The sequence below is a fragment of the Pterocles gutturalis genome, unplaced genomic scaffold (assembly GCF_000699245.1).
Source record: "Pterocles gutturalis isolate BGI_N339 unplaced genomic scaffold, ASM69924v1 scaffold25992, whole genome shotgun sequence".
Classification (NCBI taxonomy): domain Eukaryota; kingdom Metazoa; phylum Chordata; class Aves; order Pterocliformes; family Pteroclidae; genus Pterocles; species Pterocles gutturalis.
In genome coordinates, this window is record NW_010110953.1 from 8,790 (window position 1) to 24,985 (window position 16,196).

The 16,196-nt window shown below is 41.1% G+C and overlaps 1 protein-coding gene across 1 annotated transcript in view; it reads right to left on the reverse strand.

Annotated features, from left to right (window-relative positions):
• The window catches only part of LOC104461865 (DEP domain-containing mTOR-interacting protein), a gene marked incomplete at both ends in the record, with an annotated part of 22,051 nt that extends 6,341 nt beyond the window's left edge, over window positions 1-15,710 (reverse strand). The window contains 3 exons of the mRNA XM_010073600.1: window positions 7,510-7,688; window positions 13,400-13,523; window positions 15,532-15,710. Coding sequence (XP_010071902.1) covers window positions 7,510-7,688; window positions 13,400-13,523; window positions 15,532-15,710 — 482 coding nt within the window. The remainder of the gene's footprint in view (window positions 1-7,509; window positions 7,689-13,399; window positions 13,524-15,531) is intronic.
• Between the last annotated feature and the right edge of the window lie 486 nt (window positions 15,711-16,196).

Here is a 16,196-nt window from a genome sequence, read left to right on the forward strand (position 1 = left end):
GGGAACGGCTGCTCCGTGTGGAGGGAGCGGTGGGAAAGAGATCAAAGTTCCCCGAGGAGCCAGATGAGCAGCTTTCCTCGAGAGAGCAGAGGACATTTTGAAGTGTGCGCTTGTTTGCTTGTGCAAGCGCGTGCTTGTGCTGGGGTTAAGAGGAAGAGGTTATAAAAGCATTAGCAGAGTGTACGGAGTTTTCAGCATGGATATGTCATGTCTTTCCCACTTACAGACAAAAGCAGCGCTGAGCTCTTTCCAGCCGTGCACAACACATTTCCGAGCCTTTCGCTGCACGAGGCAGCAGTCCCAGGCTATTTGCAAGTATACTTTATCTTTTTACTGAGGTAGTTTCCTCTGTTAAAATAAACCCAGTTTGAAGCTGCAGGAGATCATTCTGGACCCTCGCTGTTACTGGCTGCACTGGGTTGTGGCCTCATACACAGCTGACTGTACCAGTCTCGAGCTCTGAAGTGGCAGGACGCTGCCCTGAGAGAGCTGACACATCAAAAACAAATACAGGATGATGAGACACACGCTGGCGGGCTACAGGGAGTGACGGGGGGGCTGGTGGTTTATCTGAAGGAGGGCACGGCCCCAGCAGCTCCCGCCAGCTCCCAGAGTGTGCCCAGGGAAGGGCCTGGCTCCAGCCCCGCGTCCTTTGGCTTCCTCGCTCCCCTCTGCTAAGCAGGACCAGTGTTAAAAGGGAAGGAAACAAATCAGCGCTGTAAAATAATGGTTCCTTTAAAAAAATGCTTCTCTCCATGGACAGCACACAGCTTGCTGAGCCCGTCTCCTCTGCCTCAGGCCCTTTGCCAGCAGGGTGCCGGTCCCTTGCCAGAGCAGCAGTGGAAGTGTGTGCGTCCTCTTTGGCTTGCACAGAGCGAGGGTGAGCCCGCGAGCTTGGAGAACACCCACCAGCTGCTGAAACCCCCACGGCACAGCCGCTGGGCTGCTGGCTGGTCCTTGCCCCGGCTCCACGCTGCCCACCTCTGCCCCCGACCCCCCCACTCCCGCCCCGTCCCTCCTCTGCTCCTGCCTTGCACCAACACACGTGCGGCCAGAACAGAATAGCCGACACTTCATTCTGCGCTGGACAATGCTTTTTCCACTCCTCTCAAAGCCTTCCTGTTTTTCTACAGCTAATCTGGCATCTGCAAATGCATTTTAATAATGGCACCTATTCAGATGAGTTTCCTTTTACACATTGATGAATTCCACCTGCTTGGAGCTCCCTCAAATCAAGGAAGAGGGACTACAGATGTTCAGCCAGCACAGGGCCTTGGGTCTTGGATTCCCTGCACCATATAAACACTACACTTGCATTTCCACCTTTTATTAATGTATACATGCTACGTAGCCTGCAGATAAGCCCACGTGCGAATGCTCTCAGCTGGCATGTTAAACCCTTGGCAGGGCAGCTGTACTAAATAGCATTCTTTTCTCATTTGGATTACAAGGGATTTGCTTTGAACAGACAACGGATCGAAGCTTGAACAGCTCTAGTTTCCACCGACCCTCTCGTATACAACTGCAAGGCAGATCCTGGCCCTGAAGTACAAAACCCAGAGAGCTGTTCCAGCTCCTCCTAGCTAAGGGTGAAACCAGTAACTGTGTCCAGAAGTAAGCAGTTCCTGGACCTGTAAGTAGGTCCAGAAAAAAAGCTGTGATATAATTAGAGAACCACATCTCCTAAGCTGTTTCGATGAACTGTGGTATATTCATGTCATGCAAAAAAGTCTGGACAACTTTTATACTCCCTCTAAAGCATCAGGATTGCAATAGACAACTGTCAAAAATCCACTGGGAACTGAAATACAGAATATCCTGCTCTTATTAAAGTGGTATGTTCTGCTCAGTGCATTAACATTTTGTATCATCTGCCTTAAAATAAGTCTGCAGATAACTGTTTCTATGTACCCTTTATCTTTCCAGTAGGTTTGCCATCTATTTGCAGTCTATTTTCAAATACACACAACTTACTATAGCGTGAAAAGCCACGGTTGAATCACACGCATTTCAGCAGTCTTTTCAGTTTGTATATGAGGATTTATCGTCTTTAATTTCCCAAGTTTACAGAACATAGCCAACTGCTCTTCTTTGCTTCCAAATAAAGTATGGAAAGTACACTCTGTGGCAAGGGAAGCAGAAGATGAAAAGGCCCATCTGGGTATCTTTTTTTTCTGTTGCAGCTGTTAAAAACTGAAACCCATTCTCTGTCAGAAAAAATAGAATTCAGTAGTTAATAGGAAAAGAAGTCTTCATATGTTGTTTACATAATGCATAGAGCGTGTGGCTCTTTCAAAAACCAAACTCTTTCCTGCTTTAGATAAAGACAACTGCAAGAAGAGCACAATGAGAAGCCCATGGAAGAGGAAGCTGGAGTATTATACAATTACATACAAAGTTCTTATTCTCTGACTTTCCTACCCAAGGAAAATAATGAAAAATATGCAAAGTTGTCTCCAGATTTAGCATAAGCAGTTGAATTACTGTGGGTGAGGTTACTGTGTGTGGGAACTGCTGGGGAAGAACTGTCACACAAATAAACAACTAAGTGCCTCTGCATGGCATCATCTCAGGGGAAACCGGGCTTGTAATAAAAACAATGTTGTGTTGCAGGACTTCAAAGACTAACTGAAGGTTTGTGTTTTACTGAGATAAATCAAGGCACTATCATCTGTAAAAATGTGACATAATTTTTAGCATGGAGTATATATGAATGCTTGGATATATCCCCCAGCTGATGTGATCCAGGTGTTAGATCAACTAGAAAATTTATACAAAAAAAAAATCTATGTGTTAATTTTGGAGAAGAAAACCTATGAGCATTTAAGTCAAGAATTTATGGATGGTTCAATGGCACTTATAAATTGCTATTTGTGGTTGATATTTCTAAGAAAAGCGGTTCCAAAGAGAAATCTCAAATGAAGGAAAACGTGTATATTTCACATATATATAAAGTTTTCACTTACAAAGTAAGAAATCTCAGCTAATCATAAGCAATTGGACATCTAAAGTAAATTTCACTTTACAGAAATTTTAGATGAGAGAGGGAAAGCTTTTCAACAAAAGCAAAAGAAATAATACTTTGTTAGATAATTAATCTACTTCCACAATTACAGCAAACTTTCAACTGCATCATGTGTCTTGATGCTTAAAACTAAATGCAGTGATCATCTTGTTCAGAGAAATTTTGCTGTATAAAATTACAGTCCTTGCAAAGAATAGGGAAAATTAAATACACGTTTTAAGACTTTTCTGCAGAGACAGGGAGACAGGGAGATAGTATTTGTCAATATTTACTGTTCTCACTAAGTCACTACAAAATGTTTGTTTACATCTCTGAAAGTAATTTGCACAGTGGAGCTTTGTTGATAAAAGATTAACTCTTGAGAGGTGGTAAGCACCTGCTTCTGTGCTAAGCCAGCAGAACATATGCCTGCCTTTAATGCACCAGGTCTGGCCAAGTGCAATTAACTCAAAATTTTTAAAGCTAAAAGGTATTCTAAAGCAGGGTGTGGGGCAGAAGAAACTTATGCCTAGGACTTCTTGCCACATATTTGCTATCATAAAATCCTAGCACTGACAAAATGTTTCAAAGAAGATACCTGCTAGCCAGTCATCTCCAAAAGATATTTTTCCACCCTTGCTCATTTGTGAAAGCGAAGTCTATGGCCTCTCCAGAATCCATCACACGTGTTCCTCTGCTAGCCTGAGGTTGGGAATCTGCATGCTGACCTCCCTGGAGCAGAATGAATATTCATCTTGTGAAGTGCAGCTGCTATCCTAAGAAGACATTGATTCCTCTTAAGACTATTAACCAGATTTTAAAATGCAAAGTATTTATCACAGGAGATTCCAGACTTCAGACCTCTCTGCAAGACAGGCAGATGCTCCTCCATCCCCTGAGCTTCCATACCCAATGAGTCCTCAGAGGAGGACAGGAGGACGTAGCCTGTCCTGCCAGCAGTGCTCTGCTGCGGGGCTGCAGGTGCAGGGTAACCACTGCAGCAAGTGCCATAAGCAAGTACGAGCCAAAACATGATGCCAGGAAGGGCTCTGTGGATACCTTCTTTTCTTGCACATCTCAGTACCCCTGTTTTCCAGGCTGAGCAAGGGCTGTGACTGTGTGTGGATGTTCACGCTCTCCTCTGCCTGCCCTTAGCCCATCCTTGCTTTGGTCTGATGTACCCTGCAGCTGGCAGAGAACTTCCTTCTTCTCTTGCTGCATGTGAATTTTGACCCCAGTAGCTAATCTGTCTCACCATTTCCATATGAAAAAGAACTAAGAAAGATACAGTTTCCTAAAGGAAAAATGTATCTGTTACTATTACAAAGCTTTACACACCTCACCATACTAGGAACGGGCTTTTCTACAGCCGAGAAATGCATTCTGCGCACCTTTTCTCCCTGCCCTTATTGGATGTGCATCACCATGTTTCGAATTCTTCACACAATCTTTATTCCTGTATTCTGGGGAAGACAGACCATCAGTGTTCAAAAATGCAGAGTAACTACTGGCAATTCCACTGCCAACACATGCCTTTAAGAAATGTATAGTGCATAATAGCCCCCTACTTATATTTTTTTTTATTCCATAGTACCTGGGGGTACCAGTCCATAGGAAAGGACATCTGGCTCCTATTTGTGAAAATGGTGGTTTGTGGGTTACGATTTGTATGCACCAGTGGGATTTTGGAAGGAAGCAATTCAGCACTTAAGCACGTTTCGTCATTTTCATGTATGGCAGGGGAAATATGTATAGTTATATAAGCCTAAAGCGATCAGGAAGGTTATTTTTAAACTGAAACATTTGATGTTTTTACAGCATTTATACAATTCCTCTTAAACCACTGTTTTCCTTTTCAAAATTAGCATCAGTGTTTGTTTCCTGTGTGAAACCTGGTTTGTGTCTGACCAATTAAAGTGAAGATAAATGTGACAGGAAGCTATTTTGAATACAGTACCTCAGCTGCAGAATAGAGCTTCTCTGAGTAATTGAAATGAAAGTCAGTATCAGTAAAAATAAATTGCACAATTCAGTTGTGGCTGGAAAATTACCACTGAGAGTGGCAACTTGATGCAACTCCTTCTATTACTTTCCATTGCATTAGGCAAGGTAATAAATACTTCATAAGAAGAATAGAGCAAGCTTTATATTATCCCATATTGTGGATATCAAACAATACTGCTAGCAGAAGATTGCCTTTAGGGCAGGAAAATATTTTATTCTCCACTCCTGCACAGTCAAGAGTCTTTCTGTTGGTTCTGCCAACAAGTATGCCAATTAGTGTCAAGTAACATCTTAGTACTGCTGATGAGATATGAAACACAGGGAGCATAGTATGATGAAATTAATTTACTGTACTAAGAGAAAGAAAAAAAATTTTTTTTTTGGGGCAACTGGACCTAGAATTCAGTGAAAGGCGGGGGGGGGTGGAGGGGGAAGAGAATACTAGTCCTGTCGTTTCCCCAATTCTGTACTGAGAGTTCTCATTCTGAGCTCCCTTCTTAGAGGAAGCCAGCATTACATAAACCTTCACAATGCAAAGATCATACCCACTTGCTAAGGTGAACTCCACAGCAGCTCTGTGTTAATTCCACTAGTTCTTTCATCAATATCCCTAATGCTGTCTAAACAAGTTGTTTCAGTGAAATCCAGAGGCGAATGAAATCCCCTGTTAGCAGTGTGCACAAAGCTTGTCCACTGATAAAGATACATCTCAAGGACATCACTGAGTTTTATTTTACTTCCAGCTTCCCCATCAGGACTGAATTACCTTTGCCCAATAAAAGCTGAGCGAGGAAGATGATGGTACCTCGGAGCGAGGTCACTTCATAAGTTTCAAATCTCTTTCTAACAGGGCACTTCGCATGCCCTCTAGACTGCTAGAAGAGGATGACAGGGGATAAACCTGCAAAACTGGCCAGGACAATCCATAAAAGTGAGCAGGGCCAGCATCACTCAGGAATACCCACAGAAACCTGGCTTGATGGGGGCAAAATCACTTCCCTGCCAAAGTGCACTGCTGAACATTTGCCTTAGTTAATGAGAGAATGGTTGTTCTGCAATAAAGACCACATCCTGACTTTCTTAGCTCTGAGAAGATTTCAATAGCAAAGTAAATCCAGCTTTGCACCAAATGTCAAGCCCTGACTATTTCCTCTGCAAAAACATCAAGAGCAGCATAGATCACATTCCTGTCTTTTTTCTTCCCCCCTTTTTTTGAGGAAAGCTTACCTCGTATATAGTACACAGAAAATACTCAGGTAAAAATAGGAAATGAAGTAATTGCTGCTATACAGAGGAGGGGTTGCATACCTTCCCCGCCCGTCAAGCTCCAAGCAGTTGGCATCCTATAAATCATAGGAAGCACATGGGTAATTATAGAACTGGAAGCTGATTACTGTAAACATTCAGAAGTAGCTCCTAATAATTGGAAGCTAAAGATAATGTGAACATGATCACAACCACGAAGGAACTGTGCAGGTCACTTACACCCCCATTTTTCTCTAACCCACCTTGTCTCCCACCTTGTATATTAACAACCTGTTAATACCATGAATTGTTTATCCGCTGTCAGGATTAGTGTTGATTTGACAACATCACCAGGATCTGATTACTTTCCCATCCTGCATTAAGCAATGTAGCTAAAAGCTACTGCCAGCTTGTTCTGTCATCTCCTGGCACCCCTTCATCACTCCCAGAGGCACTGCAACACATTTATGGTGGAAACCGCCCAGTCAAAGAAGGGCAACTTGCACTGAGAGTAGATGATGACAACATGTAAAACAGGTTTTAGTGACAGGGGTGTTCCTTTCTTCACCCTCGGAGCAGTATGGAGGAAAAACTCCTCTCCTCCATCCTCAACAGAGGGAGCTCCTCAGTGAAGGCGCATCTGCCAGCCACACCGTGCTTGACCTAGAAGAAATATTTGATTCCTGCCTCAAAGAAGTTACACCACCAGTACAAATGTCATAACACTTCAGGTGAAAGTTATACCCTCTTTCTTGCCTAAACATACTGGAATGACTCTGCAACACGACCAAGAGGGAAAGCTGCTTTTCTGGCATCAGATGGTGCTCCACTCCTGTCCTCGAGGAGGAATATATACAGAACCTGCCATTTTTATTATACATAGAGAAATTAGCTCCGTAATGCCTCTAATCCCTACTTGATCCTTACAAAGCTATTTGCTTCATTTATACGCATGGCTGATAACAAGTTTTACAAGTTAATTACCACAAGTGCAGGAGCATTGATTTTCATGCACATTCTGATGTTGTTATTATACAATCCCAAATTCTAGCTATATTCTGCATTTGAGGCAGAATTTTCAGAACTAACTCAACGAGCTTTTGAAAAAGCCACTCTTTTATTAAATAAAGTTAGCTAGACTCCTCAATGAAATTGTTTAGAACTTGGACATATTATGGCCAAGAAGACAAGTTCCCCCTCTTGAAGAAAGTGCTATAAAAAGTGTAGCTTTTGCTACCTGGCAGCAAATTTCTCACCGTGCTGTATAATCCCATGCTCCAAAAGTCTGCGGCCAAGCTGCTCTGCTTCGGTCCGTGTCGTGGCCTCTCCCTCCTGGATCAGCCAGTCAATGAACTCTGATGCCACAAAGGTCCGTTCGTATTTGACTCCTTCCTCCTCCCTGGCTTGCAAAAGGGTGTTTTCAGAACTCATCAGCCTGGTATGGGGGGGAAAAAATTGTCAGGGAAAATGGTTCCTCAGAAAAGCAACTCCAGATTTATTCTGGCAAATCTCACTGACATCAAGCAAACAGATACGAACCTTTCACTGACTTGCTAAACCTTTCCTCAAGCTATCAATCTGAGTTAGGATGTGACTTATAACCACTTAGTTAAATAATATAGGCTTTATATCCCTGGGTGAAGTTAATGCTCCCTTGTTTTTTTCCCTAAAAGAAAACAAAGTGTTTCAGTTTCCCATTTCCCCTATTTAGTTCTTTAGCTTCTCTAAAAGTTAATGTATAATCAACTTTGAAACAAAATTAGCCTAAAAGCACTAGATCGTGACTAATGTGCTCAAAAATTCCTAATTAATTTTTACAGTTTGCAGGACTATGCCCCAAAGTCATTTAGATGGTTTAGAAAATTCTCCCCATAAGCTTTAAAACAGCTGCAGAAAAAAATCAAGAGGAAGAAAAAAAGGTAGCTCTGTGTGGTTTGGGTGGTTGATAAATATTTAGCATCCAACACCCAGCGATGCAGCTGCAATCAGTGAATTACACACCTGAACACATTTCAACATCAGAGTCTCAGAGTCTCTGTGCCCCAGCTGGCTCCATGTAACACCAGAGTTCAGAGGAGCATCATGAGGTGTCTCTAAATCTCCTAGCAACTAGCATATACCTAGCTTAAAGATACTACCAAAATTCTTCTCCAGTCAAGTAACCTATGCAAATAACACAGTATTAAAAAATAGCCTCACTGTTTTGTTAATGCAAAAGTAAGGCTGACAGTTTGAAAGAAAAGACAGTCTGAAAAAATAAATGAGATTTGCTCCCTTGTAATACAAAATCCCACTTTTTTTTTAATTTTGTTGGGAAATGGAGCACCATAGCCTCCTTATTTACTAATTTCATCTTTCTTCATAATTATTTTATTTATTATAGGCTAATAATAGGACTAGTGGTAAGACTTTCAGAATAACATCTCAAGAATGGCATGGTTATTCTTCCCATGTAAGACTACTAAGTCCCCTCCCTTCACCAACTATTTTGAAATTAAGGGCACAGCTGAACTACAATGGGAATATTCTGAAAGTGCTTAATCTTTGCCCTTCTGATCAAAAATTTGAATTTAATTTAAATCCATATATGGGCCATCTCCTTAAACTGCCAGCATGTCCAGAGTACATGGAATATAACTTCATCTCCTTTGGGAGGCATTAGAAAAATCCATGCCATGAGAACACAGAGAAAAGTTTCATTTGAAATTACAATGAGGAGCTTTGACATGATCCAGCCCCTGTTGTTTCACCTGAAAGATTTATTCCCTTGACTTTAAGGAGAGCTAACTAGAAGCCTGAAAGGACTGGCTCTGACCACCAGGCAGCAGATCATCAAACCAGGCAAAGGCTGCTCAACCACAGCTGTACGTCACGGGCAGATAAATGAACTCCTCTCTGGTGCATCATTTCCAGCATCTCTGAGCTGAGTAAGAACTAAGAAAGTCAAAATTGGCTGGAGTCAGGGATGAGGCCAAAAGCAAGAATATGTGCCACAAGGGACAAAGTGTTGACTGCAGAACTCTTGAAAAGACTTTATTCTTTCTTTTATATTTTGATTTACAAGCATCTGCATGCAAGGCAACATTTTGTCCCACACTAACCACATCTAATAGAGACAGAGCTCCAAGGGACCATTTTAAAATGTGTCTCATTCACCAGGCTTCTCCCACCCTCCCCCAAAAAAATGCAAACCCAAAGCTCGTGTCTTTTCGTACCATCTGCTGCATGGTTACCCAGAAATGGTTACCCAGGCTCTGTGGGCACCAAATGAAAAATCCTTAGGATTGTCTTAATTGTTCTTTGATGAGTCTATAACTACTTGACCAGCTCATTGAAGTCACAGATAGAGAGGTCCTTGAAAAAGAGATGCTAATCGTTAGATTTTTAGAGAGGCACAAAAGAAATTTGGAAAAATATCAAGTGGAAAAACACTCAGCTTGACATTTCACACCCTTCTGCGTGTGCCCAGAATAGCACTGCAAAGGATTTGGACTTGTGAACAAACAGACACGACAAATTGACAGTTTAACAAACCCAGAAACAGCAACCCTTAGACTTACATCACTAACTGAAGTAAATCACTGTAACTCCACTGCTGTCGACAAAGCTGTATCAATGTACAGCAGCCAAAAACCTGCCCTTTCATTAGCCAGCATCAGAAACTGCCTCTATCTCTTCCATTTTCTCCTTGCTTCAAAAAACCATGAGGCCATTCCTGTCAAAACATATTATTTGCTAAAACTAGTGTTATCCTGCATTAAGGGAATGTAACTAGCCAAACACTGAAATTCAAACCCTTTTCAAAAGAAAATGTTAACGTCGTTTTATCTAAATAGCTGCACCAGAGGATAAATTTGAATTAACCACCGATGAGTTAAAATGAAAGTGATTGAAAGAATGCAGTCTCAAAATTATCTGAATTATTTCCTAAAATTAAAACCATAAATCTGCACTTCTTTCAGCACGAAATCTGCTTGAAAAATCTCAGTTGAAGTCAACATCATGAGATGACTTATAGCTCCTAAACTTTACTGCACCAGAAACACAACAAGCGTGTGTGCCTGACCAAAACATACCAAGACTTGCAAACATCATAAAAATAGGATGTCTGCACAGCTTGGTTGTTTTTTTTTTTTTTTGTTTCAAAGCTATGAAAGTTCTGTGCTGGATTTATTTAAGATTTGCAGGGAGGGTTTTGTTAACAAGAAACATGTTTATCTCATTCAATCTATTTGGTCAGTCCTGTAGAGTATGAAAACTGATACCATCTTTGGACCTAATAAACTATTCAATCATTTTCAGACAAGGCTGTAGAAAATCCAGTAGGTTTCAGCTCTGGTTATAAACTCAAAACATGTTCAGAGAAGGGGTTACCAAAGTTTGCAATGATGCACAGGGAATCTGAGCTGATTTATGATTTTCAATGCAAATAAAGGGAGAATACAGTCAGAGACTTGATTTTAAAACTTCTAATGACACAAGTACAGCCACCAAAGACGTCCACAGTAGGTGAAGGAGGTAATGCTACCAGAGGGGAGAATCCAGGGTACAAGGAGCTTTGTGGTCACACAGTAGGGAGACAGGGAAAGTGAGCTCCTCACCATGGGGACAGTCCTAATGTTCCCATGTCCCAGAGGAGAGCACAGGGCATTTACCCAAAAGAGCTGTCTGAACGTAGGGAACCTGCCTAACACATCCATTCCTCTGCCCATGCAACAACCTGCTGATCCTCCTAAAGCATTTTGCTCATTATACCCATTGAGGGCACAAAGCTGCACGGACTGATGTTGGATAGCAAGTCTGCAATTTTTGGCAAGCACAAACTATGCTGGCTTCTGAATGTAACGGCACTCCAGCCTTAATGCAGTGGGTGGAGGAGAGCAGGGAATAGTATTATTATGTCTATCTTAAATGAGCAAAGCCTAGTGAATATCAGCAACATCTACAAAATTAGACACAGATTTTTAAAATATGTTGGATTCAGGTAGATTTCCTTTGGCATAGTTGCATTTCTCTTGAAATTAGGCCTGCAGGCATTTTGATAAACAAGCTGAATATACTGCTAAGTGACTTCAAAACTTTTCTCCGGTTGCTGCCATTTAATAACTATTTTAATTGCACTGAATTAATATTTTATTTCTCAACACTATAAGCAAACTGATACAACAGATACATTACACATACCCACATTTCATTGCAGAACTCTTTCTGTAGTAGTCTGACTTTCAGTATTAGATTTTGAATTTAAAATACATCCAATGAAACTGGCTAAAGTGTTGCTAATAAGTGTGCATGGACCTAATAAAACCAGAGTGCTGTATTTTCTACAATAAACAAGGTGAAGCCCAGATAGCCCAGGTACATGTTCTTATCTCCCATTAATATAAAGTATTTACAATGATCCAAGGAGAATTTTGACTAGCTTTGACTGTCACAGACTGGTTTTGAAATGCCATGTATTTTTAGTCTATACTGTATTTAGCACTCAGGGCTGGTTTTAAAAGTTTCTGAACCCTTTAGATACGTTGCCTAGGAGCCACCACTTCAAAAGGATGCAGCTATATTTAGATACAGGTGCTGCTTTTGGCATTAACTCCAAGATGGGAACAATCTAAACTGTCACATACATTTTTCTTCTAGTATAGAATTGGACAAACTGGACACTAGACATTGGTTTGGGAATAGTTCTCCATGCAGACAAATGGGGATGGAAGCAGACACTGGCAGAAGAGAGTTCTTCCCGCCATTGCTCCTTTCATTCAGAGGACTGTTACCAGCCTCACCAACAGAAAATTATTTTGCTCACAGAAAACAGAAATAGAAATATATTAAAAATCCAGGAAAAAGGTTTGCTACTGTAGACACACCAATATCAGCTTCTTATAGTATGGGCCAAGCTTGCAGGCACTGCGTGTTACAGTGTACGGGAGCAAATGCTGTGCTTAGCAAGGCACAGAAGATCTTGGAGGTGGGTGACTGAATTCATCTGTCCTAGTGCATCCAATGAAGGATCTTTTCCAGTGGCGTATTTTCTTGTGTCTTATGCAATTTTTTATTTTTTTTTTAATAGTCACAGACACTAAGTCTCAGGGAATTTTATATGACGGGTACAACAAAAGGAGTGGCATTCTACAATTATTGTTTCATATTTCAGTTTAATTGCTCTTTCACCAAATTGACCTTCAGACCCTTCTAACCTTGAAAATAATATTTACCATCAGCTTTTAAACTTGGGATTTTCCTGAATGCTTTATTCTAACAGAGAAACAAAATTACTCCATCCAGAAGACACAGCTTCTCTCCTGTCTGCTCTGTGCTTCTGCTCTAACCAAGCAGGACAATGGGTGTTATTCAGTCTGGAGCAATACTTCAAGCTTTTTGGTAAATAACACATCACAACTTTTGCATTAGTTTGTAGCATAAGCTAACATGCATTTTATTCTATCTGCTTGAAAGTACAGTGTCACAATCTCTACATCCTGAATAAAAATGTCATTAATTATAGATTGGGAAGTATGGTTAAGCTGCCTAGTTACTTGATGGAAGTAATCCAGTGGGATATTCTGTATCTCAGCATAATCATGTGTTTTAAATCTTAATTAGATATTCTTGGCTGGGTCTTTTTTTTTTGAAACTACTTTTAATACAACCTTTCTGAGGTAGAAGCTTTGCAGACAGGAACACTGAAGATTAATTTCACCTGTTATTTCAAATCATACCTCCTGGTGAAGCTGTAGATATGGAGTCTCAACAGGCATATAGGCACTTGCTCAGTACCTTTTGATGTACGAATGTTTTAGGTCTTGTGATTACAATTTTACATGACAAATCATCCTTTAGTAATTATTTTTTACAGAATAGAGTGCAAGGACTTAAACTGTCATTTGGTCCTCATATAGGTATTCACAACCCAGAACACAAGAAAATACAATTTCATTTTAGACAAAATGCTGCAAGTGAACATGGTAGAAAAGTGAAAGGGAAATGGGAGAGAGAGAAGGGTTAGCAACTAAAGTCTCGGTAGATTACCCAGACCCATTCCTGAATTATTTGAGGCTTTCACTCTGACTATTCAAAAATAGATCAAGTATAATTTGCCTCCCATGGTACTATTATCAACACATACAGTTACTGAGTGCAACATACTTTTCATACAGTCTTTGTCCTCTCATAAACACCTTCACCTCATTGTCCAGTGGAAATGTCCCGTCGTCTTTTCTGAAGCGGTAGAACAGTTTGACATCCTTGAATTCCTTATGCTCATCACAGACTGAAATGTAAAATAATAATGAAAAAAATATTCATATATATATATGTTAAGGAGTCGAGGATCCAATTAGCAGGTATTACTGCTGAACTTCAAAGCAAGCATGTATGGAGCCTAACCCCCTGTATTTGTGAGCACAGAACTTTATTCCGTTCCAATAACTGATGAAAAGCTGGAGAAAATTTTCAGAGAGGCAACCAGATTTCTAGGTGAAGGGGAGAGGCGTTCAACAGTTTTGTGAGTATTACTGCAAACATAAAGACCAAAAAAGCATCCACCTGCTACATACCCAGAAAACCTTTTGATGAAAAGTCTGTTAGCTTGTTTGTTTAAAAGGCAACCAGTGCAGAACACCCAACAATTTAAGGGTTGGCAAACGTCTTAAAGTTACTTCTATCAGTTGAGCAATGCTGTAGGAAACCTGAGACTCACTGCAGAAACAGTTAAAATCAAAGTCCTCTGCCCTCTTAAAATTGTCTCGATTGCCCTCCCATGCCAGCCAGCGAACAGTAGGTACAACAGGAGCATACCGAGAAATGCTAAATAAGGTTTGTAAGACAGCAGCTGATGAAGAACTCCTGTAAATGCAGAACAGAGCTCCAGCAAGGGCATACATTAACGGGAAAGATATCCCAAGCACGCTGCTCCTAGCAGAGTTGTCAGCCACAGACACAGGCTCACCTTCTGCACCGCAGGAGCAGGAACTGGTGCCCCTTTCACTTGACATGGGAGTTGAAAGGATGCTCTGAGCATCCTGCAGAAGCTGATCGAACTTTTCTGAATTTGTCCTAGCTCACTTTGCAAACAAATTTATTAAATTTTAGTGCAATACATGATTTTTTTTAATAAACACCTGCTCTATGTGTAAAATGTACACACACATATATAAAATTTGTACAGAAGTTACAGTGTGCAATTGGATCCTGAGGTAGAAAACGTTTGAAGGCTGCTAAAGCTTTAAACAAGCGTTCGGCAATAAAACATCTATTGCTCAATTAAATGAAGTCACTCAGGCATCCACGCAACTCTTCACTGACATTTTCTCAATAGAGGATTAAGTAGTCAAATTTGAATACCCTATAATTAGTTTATTCTTTAACTATCTACCATGAGTCCCAGTTTCCATAACAACCCAGAATTTTAATTTAATAGCTGAGCAGAAGCTGTAGAAGTGGCACTCATTCAATATGTGCATTTCTGTCTTTAATTAAGGTGTTGCTAATGTACTGCAGACAGCAGCAGGATTGCTGCAGATACAGTGACCCCTGCGCAAAGTCAACACTCCTCTGTTCACAGTTACACTGTTTCCTCTTAAACAAATGGTACATTTTGCCTTTTTCAATAGGTAATACAATACACTTGAAGTCAAAGCCTTGGATCTTCTTTGTTTGTGTGCCTCCTAGCCTTCTTGTGCACCAAAAGGCAACTAAATGCTACCACTGAATTGGTAATACCTTCATCATCATAAATAGTTATTCAAGAAGGTGAAAGGAAGAGATCTCAAATAGACAACATGTTCAGGAGAAAATTAATCAGGGCACAGTCAGACCACTTACTTTCTTGCAGCTGTACCAGCACTAATGTTTGTGCAGCTGGCGCGAGGGACAGGGCTGGAGAACAAATCCATGTGAGAAAAATGATCTTTTTTGCCATCTGATTTTTCAGATAGGTTTTTCAGCTGGAAAAGTGTGCCCTGGGGAGCAGGGAGGTGAGGGCAGTGGGGTGACAGGGGACAGGATCCAGCTGGGGCTGCTCTGGAGGCAGGGAAGCAGCAGCAGGGTCTCCAGCAGCTTCCCGCCCTGTACTGACATGGGGAATGTCACTCCACACCTCTGCAGCCTCTCCGCGTCCCTAGGCACACAGCGGACCTGTTCAAGGGAGATGCTCCCTTTCTGACAGGCAAAAGATCCCACCTGTCCTATACGTGGCTGAAGAGCAGGAGTGGGACTTGCCTTTGTTTCACAGCAGTCAGTAAAGACAAGAACTATCTAGCAGCCAATATTGCACTCACCATGGTGGATAATGCTGTGATCCAGTAATTTCTGCACCAGTTTAATTGCCGTCTCTCGGTCTGAGGCCTCTTTGTGGTCAATCAGCCAGTCTATCAGCTCTTTGGCAACGAAGCAGTTCGGGTATGTCTTGAGGTGGTGCCGCCGATCTTTAATGACCTTTTCTTCATGCAGTCGGAGCCTGGGGGTCAAATCACCTTGTGAACATTATTTGCAAAAAAGCCTCTGTAACTGCAAGATTGAAAAGCAGAGGTACCCCAGCCCTGCTCACAGGGTGGGCTTTGAAGGTTTTGGATGGAAGAGAAAGAGATCTGGTCACACGTCCAACTTTGAACTCCACCCTTGGAAAAAATTATTTTCTGCTCGGTGGAAATGATTAAAAAATGAAGACCAGCACAGCAGCATACTAAGCCCATTAAAATGCTTCCTGTAGGTCAATTAAATTGTCAATAATTTGGAATTAATTTTCCCACATTACCACTAATATGTTCCATGTTACTCTTTTATTTTGCCGTATCACTGCAATAGATTTATTTTTTTTTAAATCTCATTCATTTTTTAGCTCTAGTTTCTTCTTTGGTTAGGTAACTGCATTTTGCCTCCAGCTGCACAACAAGCATAACATTTATGATCTAAAATTGAGTTGCAAAGCTGTTCCAATGCAATA